This window comes from Mesocricetus auratus, unplaced genomic scaffold (assembly GCF_017639785.1).
Source record: "Mesocricetus auratus isolate SY011 unplaced genomic scaffold, BCM_Maur_2.0 Super-Scaffold_100003, whole genome shotgun sequence".
NCBI classification, from domain to species: Eukaryota; Metazoa; Chordata; class Mammalia; order Rodentia; family Cricetidae; genus Mesocricetus; species Mesocricetus auratus.
The window spans coordinates 58,308,463-58,333,483 of NW_024429188.1; the positions used below are offsets into that span (position 1 = coordinate 58,308,463).

A 25,021-nucleotide genomic window follows, 5' to 3' on the forward strand; every position below is an offset into this window, starting at 1 on the left:
TCGTTAGCTGGGAAAGGGGAAAGGAGGACAGTACCAAGCCTGATAAACCTCCTTTGAAGCTGTAAGTCAGGAATATAAGAGATCCCCCCCCCAAAGAATAAAGTATTGCAGTTGCCATTGGTTGCCTCCCAGAATTTGAAGGTAAGCCCCTACTACTGAAAAGAGCACACACTTTGGACACAGGACTTGGAAGAATCAAGTTAGATTTGACCCGGAACCTTGACCCTGAGGACTGCCTCTCATAGTACTATAAGGTACTATGCAGGCTGCCAAAGCTGAAAAGCAGTCAGTATTCCCAGGCAGCTGTGACACTTATGGACCACAGCAATGGTCAGCATGGCAAGTTATCCCCAAAGATGCAGCACTGCTATGTCTATTTTGGGTATAACCAGCAGCTGTCTAATTGGACTGAAGTCACACTGAACAGGAGAGACTTGATGTCCAGTCCTGTAAACCTAGCCCACTACCTATGGCTAGAGAAGCCATGAAACCTAGAGGAGAACTTACTACTGTCATTTTCCTAAGTCAGTATACTTTCTAACCACATTCTAAATACTTCTCTTTATATCGACAGATAAGAGTACTCTCATCCCCACCCCCCCACCCCCCCACCCCAATCAAAGAAGATTCTTTTAGCAGCATATTGAGACCATTACAGAAAGTCACAACGGACCAAAATGCAGAGAACAACTGACTGGGATTTCCACCCTCAACTGATGCTTCTACAACACAATGTTTACATCTAAAGCTCAGGAAGTATTGAAGAGGGGCCAGGACAATTCTTAGAGTCAGAGGACCAGGGAAGATGTGTGCTTTAAAAAAAAAACCTATATAGGACAAATAAGTTGTACCCATGAAATTTCAACAATATGGTCCCTTAAAGAATACTTGTACAATGATATACCAGTTGACATCCTGCTGTGGATTTGAGAAATCTCTCAAGGCCCCATTCCTACATAAGAGCTACAGGTAATGAATGACTGCTGAGAAGAAGAAAATCAATCTGCCCCAGGGATGAGTCCCTGACAGATTATCTAATACCAAAAGGTCAGCCCTAAAAAATATACATTTGAGGAATACTAAATGGATTCAGTAAAGGATATTTATCTCTTAATTTGCTTATACACTCACACACACCCTAGATGTAATAATAATAATTAAATAAAAGGAGGTCAAGAGTTTTAGAGAGAATGGAGGGAAACAAAGGGGGAGCTGAAGTGAGGAAAAATGAATGATATAAACATAGTACATGCATAAAATTAAAAAAATAAATATATGCAATACATGGCACTTGTACATTATTTTTATTAGTTATTATGTATGATAATTTTATTTATAAGCAAGCAAATCATTTTATGTATTCTATAGAAGCTTCTCAAAACATTTCCCATTACATATGATTAGTAAGGTTGTCCCAACGAATCAGCCATGCCATTCAATTATAGTAAGCATGCATAGTTTTTGTATAAGAACAATTTAGCTGAAAAGACAATACTAAAAATAGGTATATATGAGGTAAGAAAATGACTTTTCCTAACAGTTGTTATGGAGAATCTGGAGTATTGGTCATCACACCTTCTCACTTGACATTCCACTACAAAGTTGTTAGCTAAAAAAATACATTTAGAAGCTTATGGATTGTTATATGATCACACACTGATACGAATAGTCCCATCCTTCTGCAATTTTTCAAAACCTGTTAGGATAAAGATGTCTAATAATCAAATTAAGACACAAGTTTAAAAAGGCTACAAAATTATACGATGAATATTTTCAAGAATATTATTATAAATACCTTAAAAGAATGAGGAAACTATTCATTTGATGTTAAAATAACCTTCAATCCAAATCATTAATGCTGGACTTCATCATTTACAACTATAATATTTAGGTTAGATCCATGATATATTCTTAAAATTGTATTTGTATTTGTGGCTGATTTTTCCTAACACTACACTTACATAAGATAAACATAAAATAAAATACTTACACCACTCCTAGTGAATCAAACAATAAATAATAGATTCCCCTGACAGGACTTTGATGACCTGGCAAAGCCCGAGTGCTTTCAGCTCAAATCATATGAAACCATAAATCACTCTTTATTTTATAGAACATTTCAAAATGGATTCCTGCTTTCTACCTTGAAAGTCATTTCATGTGTTATTTATAACTAGTGAAGACCAGGATGGAAAGAAAATTACATAGAACTAGAAAATTTACTGTGACTGCTTTTATGAAGAATATTTTTTTAGGAAGAGAAACAGAATGACTGGCAAGAAGAAACTTGTGACTCCACCAAGCTTTTAGTGAGCCACGGCTTTTACTTTACTACTTAATCAACACTATGTAGACACCTGCACCATCATAAACAAAACAGAAGCAACATTAGGTACAGAAATGACTAGAGAGCAATGCAAAAGTAGGGCTACATCCTTCAAAGGTTAAAGCCACTCAAAAAGGATGACATAATATTAAGTAGAAACTCCATTTCAACCATGGCTCAAGTCATTTTGTTTATTCCTAATTTAAGTAGTCACATTCAGACTACTTTTAGTGGCTACTTTAAAATGAAAACCGTAAAGTGCCAGGGAAACAACCTAGGGAATCACAAAAACACAGAAAATATGGTTCTTAAATTCAATATTAACTCACATTAATTCCCCCAAAATATCAGGCACATTTTAATAAATGATGCTTAAAATCTAAAGGATGTCTTCCTTGTAAAAAATATTGTACTTACATGCATAATTTTTCTAGCATTTTTGAAAAAATAAGTCACCAATCAAAATATTAATGCAAGTTCAATACAAAGTAAGCTCCTAAGAATGACTAATAATGAGAACAGTGTTGAACCAAACCACAGAACTGTCTTGATCTTTTCAGGTCTATATTAAATAAGTAGCTTTGACACTGGGAAAGTCATTGCCATTTTCTCTCTGCAATTCTAATTCCTTACCAATAGATATTCTCATTAGATAAAATGAAGGGCTTAGCATAAATGATATAAAGGTTTATTTCAGACTCTAAAAGACATGAATGGTAATGCAAAATAGGCAAATGATAGGAAATGAAAAATAAAGATTCTTAAAACCACAGGAGCACAAGAGTTTGATGTGATAAATCTCCCTGAAGACCATCTAAGTATCAAATCCTAAAGGAAAACATCACAACAAAACCTGGATATACACTATCATCATAAACCTCAAAATATGAGTAGGTTAATTCCAACACCCAAGAGATAACAAGAAAATGAGGGTAAGGCAAATGTATCATTACCTTGAGAGCTAGAACACCCCAAATCGCCTTATGTACTGGCTGGAAGGTTGGCACACTCTTGTGAAAATGTAGGAAAATGCATGAGATGCTGAAGGCCTTAATGTGGATGAATAAAAAGAAATGGGTGTATAAGAGGAGGGTCAGAATGCCCCAAAAAATTGACAAATCAAACTGAATTGTAAGCTAAGGAGCAAGGTATAAGTGGACAGAGGGATGAGAGGGTGGGGAAAATAAGAGGGTAGAGGAAGATGTTTGAAAAGCCATGTGGAAAATGTTACTCCCAGAAGCCACAAGTTATCAAATCAAAAGCCCAGTAATAGGCATAGAATACCTCCCTTCAAGTTGTTGGTCAGGGGAGAATCCTAGAGACCACCTTAGAGAGCTATTAGCACTGCTCTTGATTAGCTAACAGAAATTGGTGAAGACCATATTGCTAAAGATAGTAGATTTTTTTTGTACAAGTGTCAGAGAAATCACATTGATAAGGACCCTCCTTGCTGGCTATTTATCATAGTACAAGAAGGTGCCATGCAGCCGGCTGGGGAAGAAAAGACATCAACACTAAGCTATGAAAGCTATGAGTTACAGTAACAACTAGTATGGCAAGATTTGCAACAGGTGCCAACTGTGGCATGAATGTTATTGGAGGCCAATGACTTCCTGATTTACTACTTTAAGGCCAACCCCACAAAAGGAAAATTATGTCTGGTAATATAAATCTAGACAAGAGGTAGTGGCTGGAGAACTAAGGCTTTAGGAGTGAACCAACTTTAATTTTACTAAATGGACATAGCATCATATTGTCTGTCTGTCTCCCCCCCCTCTCTCTCTCCTTCTCTCGCATGTACGCACACACACATGCACACACACGCTCTCTTTCTCTCGTGTATGTGAGGTGAGGGTAACCTGAGAGGACATCCAGAGGGAAGTGAAGAATATGAACAAATACACCATATACATGTATGAATTTCCCAATGAATGAAAAAAATACTAGATTAAACCAGGCAGTGGTAGGACACACTTTTAATCCCAGCACTCCAGAGACAGAGGCAGGCGAATCTCAGTGAGTCACAGAGAAACCCTGTCTCAAAAAACAAAAAACAACACAAAACAAAACTTTGGATGAACTGTACTTAAGGCACATTAAGAAAACAAAAACAAAGCAAAATAACACTCCAAACATTCAAATAAAACTTGTTAAAAAAACAACCTCACGGACTTTCTTCCTCTTGCCATCTCGGGATCTCCTGGTCTAGGGACTGCAGCAAGGGCAATTTGCCCCTGGAGGGCCAAGTAACCAGGAGCCTGCTGAGAACTTCAGTCTACTCTGGCCCCACTCAGGGCAGAGGAGAGGGAGTGCCTCACACAGGCCTGCACCCACTGTTAGATGCATCAGAGTACTAGACCTGTTTACACCCGCATGAAGAGAACCTTGGACCTGTACCCATCAGGAAAAGAAAAGACCCCATTTGTATCCACTCGAAGAAGGGATTATAAGAACACATTCAACAACAGAAAAACCAATATAACACCACCAGAGTCTAGGGACTCTACACCAGCAAGGCCTGAACAACACAACACATTTGAAGCAGAAGAGAATGACCTTAAAAACAACTTCATGAAGATGACAGAGACCCTAATAGAGGAAATGAGAAAATCCTTTAAAGAAATGGAAGAAAACACAAACCAAAAATTGCAAGAAACAATTAAAACACTGCAAGATTTGAAAGCTGAAATAGAGACGATAAAAAAAACCACAGTCTGAAGAAATGCTGGAATTAGAAAAGGCGAGTAAACAACCAGGAACTACAGATGCAAGCATAGCCAACAGAATACAAGGGCTGGAAAAGAGAATCTCAGGCACTGAAGGTAAACTAGGAGAAATAATTCCTCGACCAAAGAAAATCTTAAGTCTGACGGATCCCTAACAGAAAATAACCAGAAAATATGAGACACTGTGAAAAGGCCAAATCTAAAAATAATAGGGATATAAGACGGTGAAGAAACCCACCTCAAAGGGGCAGAAAACATATTCAACAAAATCATATAAGAAAATTTCCCAACCTAAAGAAAGACATGCCAATGAAAGAACAAGAAGCCTACAGAACACCAAATAGAGTGGATCACAAAAAAGTCCCCTTGCCACATAAGAATCAAAACCCCAAACATACAAAATAAAGAAAGACTATTAAGAGCAGCAAAGGAAACAGGCAAAGTAACATAAAAAGGCATATCAGAATCACACCTGACTTCTTCTCCATGGACACTCTGAAAACCAGAAGGTCCTGGATAGATATTCTACAAACACTATGAGACCATGAATGCCAGCCCAGACTACTATACACAGCAAAACTTTCAATCACTATAGATGGAGAAAACAAGATATTCCATGATAAACCCAGATTTAAACAATATACATCCACTAATCCAGGCCTACAGAAAGTAATGGAAGGAAAATTTCAACCTAAGGAAGGAACCTATGCTCACAAAAACATAGGCAATAGACAATCCAACTTTACCAAAAGCCAAAAGAAAAAGCGGGGTAAATCCACAAACAATAACACCACCAAAAACAAATCAAAAACAAACAAGAATTAACAATCAATGGTCCTTAATCTCCCTCAATATTAATGGCCTTAATTTGCCTATAAAAAGACATGGGCTACCAGAATGGACACAAGGACAGAATCCACCCTTCTGCTGCATACAAGACACACATCAACTTCAAACACAGACATTGCCTCAGAATAAAGGGTTGGGGAAAGATTTTCCAACCAAATGGACCCAAGAAACAAGCTGGTTTAGCTATCCTAGTATTGAACAAATTAGACTTCAAACTAAAATCAATCAAAGGAGATGAAGACAGTCCATTTCATATTCATCAATCAGGAAGTCTTAATTCTGATTATCTAATGCCCCAAATACAAAGGCACACACCTTTGTAAAAGAAACATTATTAAAACTCAAAGCACACATGAGGCGTCACACATTTATACTGGGAAACTTCAACACCCCACTCTCACCACTAGACAGGACCACCAGAAAAAAACTTGACAAAGAAACAAAGGAACTAGCACAGGGCTTCAGTGCAGAATTCTACCAGAAATTCCAATACTACTCAAAGTGTTCCATACAACAGAAGCAGAAGATTCATTGCCAAACTCTTTTTACCAGGCTACAATTACTTTGGTACCCAAGCCACACAAAGACAAAGCCACATGATCATCTCACTTGATGCTGAAAAAGTCTTTGATAGAATCCTACACACCTTCATGATGAAAGTACTGGAGAGATCAGGGATAACAGGAACATACCTGAACATAATAAAAGCAATATACAGTAAACCAACAGCCAACATCAAACTAAATGGAGATAAACTCAAAGCAATTCCTCTAAAATCAGAAACAAAACAAGGCTGTCCACTCTCCACACACCTCTTCAATACAGTACTTGAAGTTCTAGCTAGAGCAATAAGACAACAAAAGGAGATCAAGAGGATACAAATTGGAAAGGAAGAAGTCAAACTCTCACTATTTGCAGATGATATGATAGTTACATACGTGACCTGAAAAATTCTACATGGGAACTCGTATACCTTCAGCAAAGTGGCAAGATACAAGATTAACTCAAAAAAAAATCAGTAGCCCTATTTTATACAGGCGATAAATGCGCTGAGAAAGAAATCAGAGAAGCATCACCCTTTATGATAGCCACAAACAACATAAAATCTTGGGGTAATGCTAACCAAACAAGTGAAAGACCTGTATAGTAAGAACTTTGAGTCTTTTGAAAAAGAATTTAAAGAAGATACCAGAAAAGGGAAAGATCTCCCATGCTCTTGGATAGGTAGGATCAACACAGTAAAAAATGGCAATCTTGCCAAAAGCAATCTACAGATTCAATGCAATCCCCATCAAAATACCAGGACAATTTTTCACAGACCTTGAAAGAACAATAATTAACTTTATATGGAAAAGCAAGAGATCCAAGATAACCAAAACAACACTGTTCAATAGAGGAAATTCTGGAGGCATCACCATCCCTGACTTCAAGCTCTATTTTAGAGCTACTGTACTAAAAACAGCTTGGTATTGGCACAAAAATAGACAGGTAGAACAATGGAATCAAATTGAAAACCCCGATATTAACCCATACACATATGAACATCTGATCTTTGACAAAGAAGCTAAAATTATACAACAGAAAAAAAGAAAGCATCTTCAACAAATGGTGCTGGCATAACTGGATGCTACCATGTAGAAGAAAGCAGATAGATCCATGTTTATCACCATGCACAAAACTAAGTCCAAATGGATCAAAGACCTCAACATAAATCCAGCCACACTGAATCTGCTAGAAGATAAAGTGGGAGGTACCCTTGAACGAATTGGTACAGGAAACCACTTCCTGAACATAACACTAGTAGCATAGTCACTGAGATCGACAATTAATAAATGGGACCTCCTGAAACGGAGAAGGTTCTGTAAAGCAAAGGACACAGTCAACAAGACAAAAAGGTAGCACACAGAATAGAGGAGTCTAAAATGGCTGAGAGGCACTTAAGACAGTGCTTAACATCCTTAGTCATTAGGGAAATGCAAATCAAAACAACTCTGAGATACCATCTCACTCCTGACAGAATGGCTAAAATCAAAAACACCAATGACAGTTTATGCTGGAGAGGATATGAAGAAAGGGGAACACTCCTCCACTGCTGGTGGGAGTGCCAACTCGTACAACCACTATGAAAATCATTATGGAGATTCCTCAGAAAAATGGAAATCAGTCTACCACAAGATCCAGCAATCCCACTCTTAGGCATATACCCAAAAGATGTGCATTTATACAACAAGGACATCTGTTCCACTATGTTCATAGCAGCATTATTTGTAATAGCCAGAACCTGGAAGCAACCTAGATAGATGCCCCTCAACTGAAGAGTGTGTTGGGGAAGTCCTGTGTATTTGTCAATAAATCACTGCTGGCCAATAGGAATCTAGATAGGTGGGACTAGGAATCCAGGAGGACTCTGGGAAGGAGAAACACAGGGAGTCGAGATGTAACGCCATGGGGTAGGAGGCCCGGAAACTTCTCCGGTAAGAGACATACTTAGATTAACAATTATGGGGTAATTACTTAAGTCAGAGCTAGCCAGTAAGAAACAAGCAAGGCCAACAGCTTCATAATTAATATAGCCTCCTGTGTGTTTATTTGGGACTGATGCGGCTCTGGAACCAGGCTGGCGGGAAGGCTTCTCACAAGGAAAAAGCTTCTCTTTACAAGAGTGGATTGAGAAAATGGGATAAATTTACACAATGGAATACTACTCAGTGGAAAAAAAAACCAATGGAATCTTGAAATTTGCAAGCAAATGGATGGCACTAGAAAAAACCATCCTGAGTGAGGTAACCAAGTCACAAAAGACAAACATGGTATATACTCACTCATGGATTTTAGACATGAAGCAGGGGAGTGCCATCGTACAATATCACCACCAGAAAGTCTGGGAAACAGGGAGGACCGTAAGGGAGATATGCCTGGTACCCTGGAGAAGGGAAATGGGATAGGATGATCTCCTGAGTGGACTGAGAGCATGGGGGAGGGAACAGGGAGCTAGGAAAAAGTGAGGTAGAGAAGAAGTGGGGAGCGGAGGATATGGGGGAGCAAGAAGTTTGAGTCAGGGGAAGAATAGAGGAGAGCAGGATGAGAGATACCATAGTAGAGGGAGTCATTATAGGTTTTAGCAGAGATATGGCACTAATGAGATTTCCAGAGATCTACAAGGATCCAACTGACAATCTACGGAATAGTGGAGAGACTACCTTAAATGCCCTTCCCTGATGAGATTTACGACTACCTTATATGCCATCCTAGAGCCTTCACCCAGTGGCTGATGGAAGCAGAGGCAGACACCCACAGCTAAACAGTGAACTAAACTCCTGGAATCCAGTTGCAAAGAGGGAGGAGTGTTGAGCCAAGGAGTCAAGATCGTGCTGGTGAAATCCACAAACAGTGGACCTGAACAAGGGGGAACTCATGGACCCCAGACTGATGGCTGAGAGGCCTGCACCAGACTGATCCAGACCCCCTGAACATGGGTGTCAGTGAGAAGGCCTCAGCAATCTTTGGGGCCTTGGTACTAGATCAGTATTTATCCCTGGCATATGAATGGACTTTGGGAGCCCATTCCACATGGAGAGATGCTCTCTCGGCCTGGACACATGGGGAAAGGCCTAGGCCCTTCCCTGGATAGTATGACAGACTTCGGAGATTCCCCCATGAAGGACCTCACCCTCCCTGGAGAGTGGAGTGAGTATTGGGTAGGGGGTTGGGAGTGCTGGTGGGGGCTTAGGGAGGAGGTGAGGGAGAGGGAGCTGGGACTGACATGCAAGCTTGTTTCTAATTTCAATTAAAAAAGAAGCAAAAACAACCTCACATGTTCAATGGAAATTTTAAACTAAATGTGGTAATATAAGCTAAGAGAATTTAAGAGAATCATCACACATCTGACATAAAAATCAAAGTAAGAGAAGCTCAAATGTGAGGTGAATAGAGAACAGGAACATTTGAAGGACTGCCTCCTGGTATTTGTTTGTTTTTGTCAACTTTGCACAAACTGAAGGCATCTAGAACATCCTCAAATAAAGTGCTTCCACAAGAGTGCCCTGTAGGCAAGCCTGTGGGGGCATTTTCTTGACAAATGATTGATGCGGAAAGGCCTCTCCAGCCCACTATCAGTGATTACTTAGGCAACTGGTCCTCTTGTTAAGAATTCAGGCTGAACAAGCAGGAGGAGTAGGCCAGTAAGTAGCACTCCTCATTGGTGTCTACATCTGCTCCTGCCTTGAGCTCTGTCTGGTCCTGACTTCCCTGACTGATTGACTGTGATCTGTGAGTTGTTTTAAGTTGAAACCAATCCTTTCCTGTCTAAGTTGCTTTGGTCATGGTGTTTTACCACAACAACAGAAATCCTAAAACAGACTGAAATCAGTTAAGAAGGAAGTTTTTTCCAACTCTTCAGAAATGAAAACTAATCTAGAAATAATACACAAACACAGAAAATGAATGAATGAAAAAAACCTGACAATGAAATTTTATGGGATGACAGTCTTGTGCTTGTAAGGAGAGCCTTTATCTTTCAGATGTATGTTGGAACTGTATTTACAGGAAAAAAATGTTATATCTCAGATTTCTTTCTAAGCAATCTGGAGTTGTATGATGAAATGAGAGAGAAGGTAGAGAAAACAGAAAAAACACGAGTGGCTATCAGTAAGTAACTGACAAAACTGGGAATTTGATACCTGGGGGGGTATTTGATACTGCTGCACTATTTTTAGAATTTTCTGTAATAAAACTAAGTACAACAGATGATTAAATAGACTGAGTGCTCCTTGAAAGATTGTTACAAAATCGCATTCCTGTTTATCTGAAATTTTACCATGAAATCCATGCAAGAGAACAAAGGTGAAAAACTGCCTTCTACATGTAAAACTAACTGATCTCTGACAAAAGGCACAAAGAACACACCTCAGGGAAAAGGCAGTCTTCTCAGTATCAATGTGCAGAAGAACGAAATCAAACCCCTACCTCTCACAGCCATCAACCCAAAGTGAATTAAAGGTATCTGAAAGACTCAAATCTGTGAGTCTTGCTAGAGCAAACATGGAAAACACTAACAAGCATTGGTCTGGGTAAAGAACGTTTTGGGGAATGATCCCAACTCTGCTAGCGACCAAACCAGAAATTGAAAAATAGGATCTATCAGCTTATAAAGCTTCTTCTACACAGCAAATGACACAATCAAAATTTAAGAGATAGGCTTGGTAATAGACTACTTGAATAGCATATACGAAGGCATAGGATCAATGGGCCTCACTGTGGGATCAATGGTCATCACTGAGGAAAAATGACTGAAGAGACAGGCAATACAACTAATAGAACAGGAGAAAATATTCGCAAACTATACACCTGACAAGCAGGTATGTTAACATCCAGAATACACAAGGAACTGAACTTAACAGCAATAAATAAACCAATTCAAAAGGGAGCTAAAGAACAGATTAGGCATTTCTTAAGACAAACAGGCAATAGATAAACGAGAAACTTCTCAAATAAGAAATGCAAACAAATTTTTAAAAAAAGGAATGGGTTATGACTTTATTCCAATCACTGAAAAGACCAAAACTTAAGAAGTCACAAGGGCAGACAAAACCAAACTCTTATATGCTGTTAGTAAGAATTTGTATAGCTATTCCAAAAAAAAAAGGTATAATGGTTTCTCAAAATACTAAAAGTAGAATCACTGTATTTCTAGCCTTCCCATTACTGGGTGTACACCAAAATAAAATAAATCATTACTTCAAGGAGACAAGCACTTTTTGTTTTGTTTTAGTTTGGTTTTGGTTTTGAGACAGAGTTTCTCTGTGTAGCCTTGGTTGTCCTGGAGCTCACTACATAGAGCAGACTGGCCTCATTCACCTGCCTTCGCCTGGGATTAAAGGTGTGCACCACAAAGACAATCAATTGCAGTATTATTGCTACCACCACCCACCTGATAAGTACATTCAATTGCAATACTACTCACAACAGCCAAGAGATGGAAACTATAATGTCCATCTGTCACGTGGTGAGTGGATAAAGAGAATTTAGTTCATAGACTCAGTGGAACAATATTCTGCAATTAAAAAAATGAAATCGGGAGCTGGAGAGATGATTCAGTGGTTAAACCACCCACTGCTCTATCACAGAACCCATGCTAATTGCCAGCATCCATCCACATGGTAATTCACAGCCACCCATTACTCCAGTTGTAGAGGACTCAGTACTCTCCCTGAGCTCCTTGAGCATACATATGGTACACATATGTATACACATAAAATAAATTTTCAAAAGAAAGAAAATCTTGTCATTTACAACAACATGGTATGTGAAACAAAACAAATTAACACTGATACACAAATACCATGTGATCTTAAAGGAATTCACAAAACTTGATCTCAACAGAAGTTAAAAAAACATCGATATCAGTGGCGTACTACTCAGCGGGGGGGGGGGACAATGGAATATTAAAATTTGCAGGCAAATGGATGGCACTGGAAGAAACCATCCTGAGTGAGATAACCCAGTCACAGAAAGACAAACATGGTATGTACTCATTCATATATATGGATTTTAGACATAGAGCAAAGGATTACCAGCCTACAGTCCACACCACCAGAGAAGCTAGGAAATAAGGAGGACCCTAATGAGAGACACAAATGGCCCCCCGTGAAGCAGAAAAGACAAGAAAGAGCCCTGAAAAATTAGGAGCATGGGGGGAGGGAAGTAGGAGAAAGAGGAAGGCAGAAGAAGAGGAGGGAGGAGAACATGGGGGATCAGGAAGATTGAGTGGGGAGAGGAATAGAGAACAAGAAAAGAAACACATCAATAGAGGGAGCCACTACAGGTTTAAAGAGAAATCTGGCACTAGGGAATTGTACAGAGATCCACAAGGATTACCCCAGCGAGGAACATAAGCAATAGTGGAGAGTTTACCTTAAATGCCCTCCCACTATAATGAGAATGATGACTACCTTAAATGCCATCCTAGAGCCTTCATCCAGTAGTTGATGGAAGCAGAAGCAGACATCCACAGCTAAGCACTGAGCCCAACTCCTGGAATCCAGTTTCAAAGAGGGAGGAGTGACAAAGGGATCAAGACCATGCTGGGAAAATCCACAGAAACAGCTGACCTGAGAAAGTGGGAACTCATGGACCCCAGTCTGACAGCTGGGGAACCAACACAGGACCAAACCAGGCCCCCTGAATGAGGGTGTCAGCTAGGAACACTGGGCCTCTGGCAGTGGAACCAGGATGTATCCCTAGTGTATGAACAGACTTAGGGGGCCCATTTCCCATAGAAGGATACTCTTCAGCCTAGATACACAGTGGAGGGTCTAGGCCCTGCCCCAAATGACTTGACAGATTTTAATGATCCCTCACCTCACAGAAGGCATCACCCTCCCTGGGGAGTGGATGGGGGATGGGATAGGAGTGTCAGTGGGGGGCATGGGAGGATAGGAAGGAGAGGGACCTGAGATTGGTATGTAAAATAAGATTGTTTCTAATTTAAATAAAATTTATACAAAAAGGCTCTATCCAAAATTCAAAAATAAGAATGAAAGAAAACAGTGATATAACAGAAACTGGGGAAATAAGGTAAAAGAGGAATAGAGTTTGGTCATTAAGAAGAGTAAAGTTCTGGTGACCTACTTAATGAATATACCACATTACACATTTCGTAATAATTAGAAATGAAGCCCATTACACGTGGAGGGATGCTCTCTCAGCCTGGATATATGGGGGGGGGGGTCCTAGGCCCTGCCCCAGATGATATGACAAGACTTTAGGGATTCCACCATGTAGGGCCTCACCCTCCCTGAGGAGCAGAGGGGAGATGGGATGGGGGAGTTGGTAGAGGGCAGGGGAGAAGGGGACAGAGAGGGAGCTGGGATTCACATGTGAAACAGGCTTCTTTCTAATTTAAATAAAAATAAATAAAATTTAAAAATAAAATAATAACTAAAAATTATTTCAAATATACGTAAAATAAAGAAATAAAGTTTAAAGTGATGAGCATGCTAACAAAACTGAGATATACAAGTATTGCTAATCAAAATAACAATAGTAATTTAAACACATATGACAAAAATTAAGTTAATGAATGAATTACTACGTTCTTATAATAAGAAAAGTAATGTCTGACTACTATGTTATGGCAATTCACAAAGGAAATGTAGGTGGCCAAATCACATAAATATTTAGCCTTATTTATTATAAAACACAAATTCAAACCAGAAGTAATATTATTTGTGTATCAAATTTGTTGCCAAGAAATAGTATTGTGTATCAAGTTTGTTGCTATACAGATGGCCTGCAAAGTTTTCATCAAGGGCAAACCTAAATTCAAGGGCAAGCAGACAATCCTCCCAATGGGTGTTCACATGTCTCTGTAAAAAACAGCAGGGCGGTCTGGTAACCATGAGGAGAAGTATGTTCACTAACTCTGAGCCTTAATGACCTCCAAAGCTCTAGATTTAGCCTGACACTTCCAGTAACCCATAACCCACTCTGCCCTTTAAATACACCAAATTGTAAATTAAGTTTGTTCTTTTGTCTTAGTAAAAAGAAACCCAGAGACACAGACTATGTCTCTGCATGCATCATTACTCTTCTCTTCAAGGAACACCAAGTGTTAGCTTTTATAACAATGGCCACAAAACAAGTTGACAGTAATGAAAACTAAGACATGAATGCCAATGTTGAAAGAAGATGAATACTGAATCATTCTCAGACTCACGGCATTACTATGTAATTACATATCTTAGAATGAATGAAATTCAATTGAAACAAACCATATCTTAAAACATGACTAACATTTCCCATCCCACTGATTTAATATCTGTAATTCTTTGATTTTTTTTTGTTTCGTTTTGGGGAATAAACCTAAGTAGGTTATCCTATTTGCCTTCAAGTAAAGGTTTGCAAGCTGACCCCAATGTCATAGTGCTGTTTATAATTACGGACCAGACATAAAGTAGGCATGAGTAAAAAAACTGCAACCCACAAACCTAGAACACACTAATCTAATCTTCAGAGTATATGATGCTCTTTTCCACTTAGAAAAATTCAACAAGCTCACTTCAGTATCTCAACTTTAGCGGATAATGACTTGCCTAACCTATCCAATCTAAGTTGAAGTTGGTTAAATCTATGTTTTTACACTTACTTAAGGTGAGGTAATATTTACCTCAGAGAGGGTAACACTAAGAAATCTAATATTATACTAAATTGATGTGGACAAGCATAATAAAACAGAACACTTGTGACAGGAGAAGGCAGATACTAGAAAACCAAACCAGCTTAAGTTCTTGGTACCATCCAGTATGAGATGAAATCAATCAGGCATTATGCTAGCCAAGGTGCCTGTCTCCTCAAATATTTGTAACCTGGTTGGGGAGTTGGTTTTAAATCTTTAGAAAAGTATCCCTATTTTACTAACCACGACTAAATGTCTCCCAAACTCCAAATCTTTCTATAATATGGATTCTACACTATGAACAGACAGCAACTTTTAGGATTTACACACATAATAGGCACAGCCTAACTTTTCATTCACACTACAACCGAATGGCAGATGATTTAGCAGGAGTAACAGGTCAATTATATGGAATTATAATTGTTTCTGTGCATTGGGATTTTATGTTAAACATGAGAATGTGAGCTTGAGCAACCACATTTGATTTTAATTGCTGTAGCCTGCATTATCCAAAACATCATGAGAACACTGGAGAAAATGAGAAAATGACAAGCAGCATGGGAGATGAAAATGATGCTGCCCAGAGAGCTCTGGTAACAGATGTGGCTGTCTTGGAGGGATTGACTCAAATTTATGATTTACAGAGAAGTGTAGCAGCTCAGAGAATCTTCGGAATTAAATAAGTCCTCCTTACGCTGTTAGGCACTACAAGTAGAAAAGATATTATTTTCCTTAAAAAAAAAAGCACAAAGTAAGTATAAAGTAGTTAACAAAACAGCAAGATCTGTAGATTTTCTTTACCTCCTACAGCATTTCTAAGCGATGAAGAAGCATTTCACACTATGCTCCTAATTAACATGAACTGATAAATCTAAGCAAAACAAATGATAAATAATGCAAACTGGAGACACAAACTCAAGAGAAGAAGGAATAGCTCTAAACTACCAGATACGCAATCTGATTTTTTTTTTAAAGTGGCAATACACAAAGGTCTTTTCAACCAAGTAGACAATGGGAAGAGGAAGATAATGAATCTTACAACAGCATCATCCAGGACACTAGAAAAGCCTGAGTTCTTCCTTGAAGCCATTCAGGCTAACTAGTAATGATAAAACAAAAACCTCAGGCCAGACGGTGGTAGCGCTCACCTTTAATCCCAGCACTCGGGAGGCAGAGGCAAGCAGATCTCTCTGAGTTCGAGGCCGGGCTGGACCGATAGCCTCCAAAACAATACAGAGAAACCCTGTCTCATAAAAAAAAAACCTCAGTATGGCTTTCAAACCATAAAAATCAGCTACATTTTATAAACATTTTATCAGAATTATTTCTTCATATTTAATGCAGCTTGATGGAACTCTTCCTACTTAAAAAGGAATGTGTCTAAGGTGGCTCATGAAGCATACTTGGGATTGAAATTCAACTTGGCTGATTTCACAGCCACACTGTCAATCACCTCATTATACTGCATAAATGAGACACATGCATGTAAAAACATGCAAAATATATGGAAGGTCTAAAGGACCTTTGAAATACTACTTTAAATTTTATTTACTATTAAGTTGATTAACGTTTCCTAGACAGTATAATTTTTATGTGTATAAAGAGAATACATACATCTTTTATTTTATATATATTATTATATACTCTACTCATTTAAAGGCTAGCATCCATTTCATGAACTACAGAGAAGTGGCAACTTGCAACTCAAAAACAAAGCCACTCTTGGTGCTTAGCCCAATTGTCATCAGAGAGGCTTCATCCAGCAACTGATAGAAGCAGATGCAGAGAGACCCACACACAAACATTAGGCAGAGCTCAGGAATCTTGTGGAAAAGGGGAGCGGGGATTGTAGGAGCCACAGGGATCAAGGACAGCACAAGAAAAACCACATAATCAACTAACATGGGCTCATAGGGGCTCACAGAGACTGAATTAACAACCAGTGAGCCTGCATGGGACTGACCTAGGCCTCTGCATATGTTACAGTTGTACAGCTTGGTCTTCTTGTGGGACTCCAAACACTGGGAGCAGGGGCTGTCCCTAACGCTTTGGCTGGCTTTTGGGACCCTACTCCTCATACTGGGTTGCCTTGCCCAAAATTAATACATGGGGAGGTACTTAGTCTTACTGAAACTTGGTATGTCATGTTTGGTTGATATCCATGGAAGGCCCGCCTTTTCCTGAATAGAAGGAGGGGGGCAGAGGGCAGGGAGGCAGAGGGAAGGGGGAGGGGATGGGAGGATAAGAGGGAGGGGAAACTATAGTTGGGATATTAAAAAATAAATCACACACACACACAAACTTTCTCAACAATAGGTGTAAGGATGTTTGGAGATATAGGGAATGTGTGCATATTAATGATAACCAAAGCACACACAGATATTCTGAGTATTAAATAGTATGTAAATATGGAAAATCACTTATGCTGAGTTTTGGCACCACTTCCTACAGCATTATTATTCACCAAGGTTTAGAAATTAGTACCCTACTGCTATCAAAAACATTACAATCCTTGAACGAGCTGCCAGTCAAAAACTAACTCAGTGTTGCATTCTGATACATCATAAAGGGATTGTGCTATCTACATCAACATTCCTGAAAAAAGCAGCTTAGCTTTAAAAAAATTTTAATCAGTTCTATATATAGAACACAAATTCAACTTCTTTGAAAGGCTACAGAGACCACAGGATCATCTACATACACACATCCTTACCTTGGAGAAGCTTTAGCTACCAGCTCTTAAAAGACTGTCTAAGTGGGGCTGGGGATGTGACTCAGTAGAGTACTTCCATAGCATGTGCAAAGGCCCAGGTTCAAAGACCAGCACAAGACTGGAGGGAAGAAGGAGGGGAGGGAGGGGGAGTGGGGAAGAAAAGATCTATCTTCTTCAAGAAAATAACTAAGAAATTAAATGAGCTAGCTTACTACACAGTCTCTTAGAGGAGGAACTTTTGGCAAAGATAAAGCAGTATAGTCGAGAAGGAATGGTACACACACTGAATTCCTTTATGGTGTTATGAAAGCATAAAGAAAAATTTCCATGGTTTTAGGAAAAACTGTAGAATTATGACTCTGAGCAAGTCCAAACGGTTTCTAAGAAAAGGCAATACAGTAAGTATTATAAGCACAGGGGAGTGGTTTCTCTATAGGAATTAGACTGTGTGTCTGTGTGTATTTACACTAATATATACCAAGCCATTATGCCACTTCATGTATACTCCCTTTCTTACAGAGCTCTGAGTTTGCAGTCAGCTGTACACCTAATAGCACCAGACAAACATATTCTACACGGGTGATAAGAGTCTGTGCTTCCAAATGAGTTCCTAATAGTGCATTTTAAGCATGCTAGAATTCCTTCTAAAACAAGAATATATTCCAAGTTAGGAGCTGAATTATGCTCCTATATATGGCATATGTCAACATTATCATATATCCTTTATAACTAAGATTTCTTCCTCACTTGTGACTTTTTGGCCTTGCTGGAGATCATACAATTTGTTGCTGAGATAATTTTTAACTTGCACCCAATGATAACTTTTCCAAAACCCACAAAATTATTGCTAAAATTATTTTTAAATGCCAAATTATTCTGAAATGACAATAGTGTACCCAAGCCAAAGATCACATTCTAATCATTTATTTATGACCACCTTTCCTCCCTATTGAGATTCCAAATGGTCTTTGATCTGTTCCTCCACAATTCAAGCACTGTGTGTTAACTTTCTTTCTTTGGGTATTCTGATATTATTTTCCCATATCTTGAAAATACAACCTTAAAGAAAAGCTTTACACCAGGTCATGCAAAAATGGAAAAAACAAAAATTATTTAAGGTAGGTGGACTTTTACAGTATTCTTGGATGATTCTACTTGCTGAAGCAATTGTCTCTTGGTGATACTTAAACTAGAAACTTGCTTAAGGGTAACTATAACTCACAGCCTAGTTCTTTACTTGTTTCTGATAATGATACACTTCATTCTGCTTTTGTTAACAGAACTGAAGTGATGAAACACTGCTTTTCCTATAAGTTATCTATGAATTAATTTAATAATGCCAACATATTTGAAATCTACTTCAGCGTAATATTTCAGAAAGAAATCAAAATGCTTTAAAAAACTGTCAGAATCATTTTATTTGAAAAATGAATTTTACCAAATGTTTCCGTTTGGAATGTATCTAAAAGAATTAATACATTTAATAAAAGTTAACGCATCACCCAAATCAAATAGAATTCAAGTACATTTTTTTTAAAAATCACCTTTCTCTAAAATGGATGGTGTTCTCAGTTTTACAGCAGACTGGGAGAGGTGAATAGTCTCATCCAACATCTGCTCATTGCAATAGGTTAGCGATTGTGGTAGTGATCTTCAGGCTGGGAATAAACACACCTCCACTGTTCTGAGAACAATTAATTACTCCCATATAGCTACAATATGAAAATTTGTGTTTCGATAACTCCTTTAAAGGATATTTGACTTAAGCACCTTAAATTCAAAATTGTGGAAACTGAAATAACATGATCTAGAGTACGTTTTCCCAGTTATTTCTGCTAACATCGTACAATTGTGAGAGTAAACAAAAAGTGATTCCATTTCTTGGATACTGCTGGTCTTTGGACATTTACCAGCTGTGTGACTTTGGCAAGTTAGAGCTCCAGGATGCTTCTCCTCTTCTGTGTATTGAAGAGAACACCCATTCTAGGAAGGTTGTTGTTGGAATTTTATGGATTGCTTAGTCTATTGATTGAGAAATGATACGCATTTGAAAACGAGTTGCTATTGTTTTTACTCTAAACCTGGAAATATGACTACTCTTACTCTTTGGGAACAGAGAAAACTAAATTTATTAACACAATGGGCAGAAACCCATTCACCAAAGCTTCTGCTGCCTACCACATTCTACAGACAGTAGAAAAACCTATGCACTATCTCTTGTTTCCTCTGCAAACTACATCCCTTATAATTAAGAAATGTTCATTGCTGCCAAGTATTGTAGGATTAACTAATCAACTAGAAGCTGAAGAGGATTTCTGGCTCCACCCAAAACATGGAGAACTAATGATGAAAAAGCAAGGAGAAGCCAAGGTCAGACACGGGATCCGAAACACTGGGGCTTATTCTCAGCACATCTAGTTGTGGTGTATAGATGCGTGAAAGAAAACAATATGTTTCCTTTCTGCATCATAAACAAGGGTGCTTTAAACACCAGAATGCCAGAATAAAGGCTACCTCAGGGGGGGGGAAAAGCCCTTAGGGTACTCAACACGTAAAAAAGGAGTCCATTTCCTTTCCCGTAGTAGAAATACACGCGGGGGGTGGGGGGAATGACCATCATTCTTATAAACTGCAAATTAAGCTACATCTGAGCTGCAACGTATCCTAGAATCATGTAAGTATATTGAAAAAGTCTTATGAAATGGCGACAGAAAACGATGGGGAAAATAACCTTGAAATCAACAAGGAGGGAAAGAGGCAATTATGTTCGCCAATGGCGTCTCCATTGATCAAATACCGACCCTCCACTCTCATGACACTGCAAACCCACCCTCCTCTAGGAAATTAACAGGAATCACCGCAGCAACCAACCTCAGCAATCGGCATCGACCAGATCGACCCCTACTCAAACGGCGCAAAACACCGAGGTTCCAAGCCCCTCCCTGGAGCTGCCAAGTCCCGCGCTGACTCCAGACTACCTCACTTCCTTTGCCTCCTCCCTCCCAGGCTCGACCCCCGCCGTTTCTCTCCAGCCCTCGCCACTGACAGAGAAACTAAAAGGCGAGAATTATTTCCTAAATACTGTCTAGGAAAAACCACGGCCACACATACCCGTCCCTATAACGATCACATCAAAGTCCGAAGGGAGATTATCCGCCATCTTAACAGGAAATGTGTCATGTGACCGTAGTTTGTGGTTGAGAGTTCCTCAGGCAGGCTCGCCGTAGAAGGCGGAAGGAAAAACAGTGCATTCTGGGTGTTGTAGTTCTACGCTGAAGGGTCCAGAGAGGTGACAAAAATAAGGTATTTGAAATGTTAACAAGTGTGGTAAAAGTTCTTCTGTTCCTTTTGCAGTCTTAAGTGAAATAGCTTATTTATCCTGGAGGTTTGATGTGGAAAAGAAATGTAAGTATTCGACTTGTCAAGCATGAGGAGTCTTGTACACCCCTTGACAATTACCAAGCAAAAATTGGACAGAGACACTCAAGGAGGAGTGAAATAAAAAGGGGTTCATTCTGGACAAAGGAGATTTTTCATTCACGCAAGGAAACTCTTTCCCCTAGCATGTCTGCATTTGTATTTTTGGAACAAGAGGCATCGATTTTCACTTCATTACTATGCTGTCCAACTATATTCTGTGTATTTTTCGCCCCTGTGTCTTTCCAGTGTAGGGGCAAGGAGGGGAACCACCAAATAAAAATCCCTTTGCCTAGTTTCCACAGAATGGAATTCCTCCTCTATTCTCTAGTCAATTCAAACAGCTGCCTAGCAATGTAAGTTTCAAAGTGAGGCAGAGAAAAAGACTGTGAAAGAATAATAACAAAAGTAGATGCTTAATAAATCTTTTGTTTCAGAATCTGATTTCCAACCAAAAAAGAAGAGCCCATACAACTTTCTCATGCAAAGATGCTGGAGAAATGATTAAAGTAAAATAGACTTGTATAAAAGTGGTCATAATTGATAAATGAGCTTAAGGTTGTCTATTCCAAACAATTAACAGCTCTCATGAGTATTTTCAAGGTCTGTCCCCTCCCACTCTACCTTATTTAAAAGGCTTGCCTGTCTGAAAATACTAAAGTTAAAAGAGAGGGGGGTTGCATTGGATTAAGGAAAGTACTTTTTAATCTCGGGAATTGTTCGTGTAGTTATTTTCCAGGAATTTCAAAATAAGTCAAATGCATGGTGCAGTAGTGTGACAATTCTTTATACTGTCTACTGCCTCAGGTGCTTATAGTGCTCCATACTTTGTTTTCTTCTCGGTCTCTACAACCTAGTCACACTAGATTTTTCCTCAGCAATAAAAGATCTTCTCAATCTCTAGGTTACACTTATATTTAATATCAAGGAAGAGATATACTTAACCTTATTCAAATATTAACGAAAGCATAAGTATTTCAAAACACTACCTGATTCCACATGAATGTGAACAACTTTGTGTGTCTGTTAAAAATAATAAAATAAACTGAAGGCTAGAGATGTAGTTCGATGGTTAAGAGCACTGGCTGCTCCACTAGAAGACCCAGTTCTATTCCTGTACCAACATCGCAAATTACAACCACCTGTAACTCAAGTTCCAAGAATCTCACACCCTCTTCTGGCCTCTCCAGGCGCTTCATGCACATAGTGCGCAGACATGACAGACACATACTATATAAACAAACTTTTAGAAATAATATTCATAAGAAAAGAAAAGCAAAAAACAAAAAAACAACCTTTGGAGGCAAAGCATTCAAAACTTTAAGGGATACACTTCTTGAGATAAGACCCCATTAATGTGTGCTGGGTCAGCCGAGAATGCTCAACCAGCAAGCTATGTTTACAAATTCTTTTTAAAGGAAAATGTAACTCGGCTTGTATTTTATCTCACTTTTACTCCTCTATGTTGTGCTGCTTCCTTACAAGGTATTACCACTTTATCAATCCTGCTACATTGCACTAAAATTTCATGTATGCTGACTCCTATAAAGTACTCACATCCCCACACATACACACAAAACACACACCCAAACATACAGTACTTTCATGACAGATCAAGTCGTGCTTCTCTTTTTTCTTCAGTAGACTTAACTTAAACTTGTTTGCACAGTAGGAATTCAACAACTATTTCCTGAATGTAATCTTGACTTCTTTAGCAGATACAGAGCATTCTAAAGACAGAGACTAGGCCATTTTCACGTTTATGTCTATCAGCCACAGTGAAGTACCTCGAATTTTTTAAAACATTTGATATATTTCTTAATTTTAAAATTTCCATGGGAACTGGTGAAAAATAGATTTTGTAGGATATTTTTCTGTATTTTTGTTACATTTAGTAAAATCATTATTAACATTATAGCTTCCTTGGTTTTATTTATGGATTACCTTATTGTAGTATAGTATTCTCTTGTGGTATGATCTACTGGGGAGTATGTATCTCTTGGAAAATAGATTCCTTGAATATAATGCATTATTCAGTATGTCAATATATCATTTGCCTTGCTAGGACAAGAAAGTTTTGAGTATTTTCAGAACTAAAATAAATGTTATCTGTGAGATGCCTGATATATTAATGGAAATGAAAATTAAAACAGCCCAAAGTAAATACTGGAAACTTTCCACTAATCTTACTTGGGAGTTGAGAATGCACTGAAATACAAACTAAAAACAAACACCATTGTGTTCTCCTTTCAGAGATACATGTATATACATTCATGCATACACATAGTATATGTACATCTTATAGTGTTTTCTAAATATGAGTAACTTTCTATGATTTCAGAAAATTTTCTAACAATCACAATGTAACTACAGAAGTCACTAATAAATTTATTCCTTAAAACGTAATTAATCTTTTGTAAGTAGATAGGTTATTGTCTAAATGCTGAGATAAAAGCCAATAATAGGCAAACTCTCTTGTCTTCAAAAAGTTCACACGTCATTCTACTGACTTTTCATTCTGTCTTTTCTCATATTTAATGTTGCTTTTTCCCCCTGAAGATAAAAAGCATGGTCTTCGTGAAAGTAATATTATCAACAATATTAGATGTATTTTTTTCTAAATTTATATCACACATGAAAAACAAACACCGTATTAGGAAAACATAAATTTTCTTAATGTAAAAATGTCTTTTCTTATTATAAATGTTGTTTACATTTTATGCAAATAAATAATACAGGAGTTGGCAATGTCAGGAAATGGAATAAGACAAAACAACTCAATTGCTGGCTATTGTTCCAAGGACATCTATTTTTAAGTGCTGAAATATTTTGATAACTCACAGTACAATGAATTATATCTAAGAAATGAGTGCCTATTAAATCACCATGACACTAATTTTATACATAAAGCTTTCCTGAGTTGAAAAACTATAATTCCCTATATAATTATTGTGTGTTTAAAAGTATATTCCACTATGAAAAGATTATCTTCTTACAAATCAATCTTTGAATGGGTTTTTCCCTAGGATCTTGCTTTTCAGCTCTAGAACTACTTTTAACTTCTTAGTATCTCCTCTCAGTATATCCAGTACTGAGCTCCAAAATATTCCAACCACATTCCCAAACTGTCTCTCCATCTTGTAATTCCTGTCTTAAATATTGTTTCACTTCCTACTCAGTTGAGTCAAAAAAAATCAAGAATCATCCTGAACACAGCTTTTTCTTCTACTCTTAAACCATATTAACAACTAATACCAGATTTATGATTAAAATATACTGCAAGGGGTGGAGACCTAGTTAACTATACCAAGCACGAGTTTCATCTTGTGAATCAGCATCTAAATCCAGTCAGAAGTAGTTAGTTTCTCCCATAGCATTCACGCCATTAATGCACCAGTAGCCATATCTTGTCAGGACAGTCATTATTGTAGCTCACATAGTTCACATCTGGGTGTGTTTTTTGTTTTATTTGTTTTGGAAGATGTTTCTTCTCTGGTAACATCAACAGAATCCTTTAGCACTGTGAAATCTATTCAGAAGAAATGACACTACCAAGTCAGTATCAGCGTTGTTTCTTCATGACCTATAACTGAAGTATGTAGAATAGGTATGGGAGAGAACCCAATACTATTATCCTGCCAAATGTCATAGTACTAAACTGCCCCCTCATTTCTAAATTGGCGCATTTTTCAACACTTCATCAGAAAATTTCTTTTGGTAGTATATACTGATTAATACAGAGACCCAGGTTGGCGCACGCCTTTAATCCCAGCACTCGGGAGGCAGAGGCAGGTGGATCTCTGTGAGTTCGAGGC

General features: G+C 38.3%; 1 protein-coding gene across 1 annotated transcript in view; it reads right to left on the minus strand.

Annotated features, from left to right (window-relative positions):
• Chm (CHM Rab escort protein) overlaps window positions 1-20,985 on the minus strand; it is a 140,336-nt gene extending 119,351 nt beyond the window's left edge. Inside the window, exon 1 of the mRNA XM_005082985.4 lies at window positions 20,901-20,985. Within this exon, the coding sequence (XP_005083042.1) occupies window positions 20,901-20,949 (49 nt within the window). The 5' untranslated portion in view covers window positions 20,950-20,985. The remainder of the gene's footprint in view (window positions 1-20,900) is intronic.
• Between the last annotated feature and the right edge of the window lie 4,036 nt (window positions 20,986-25,021).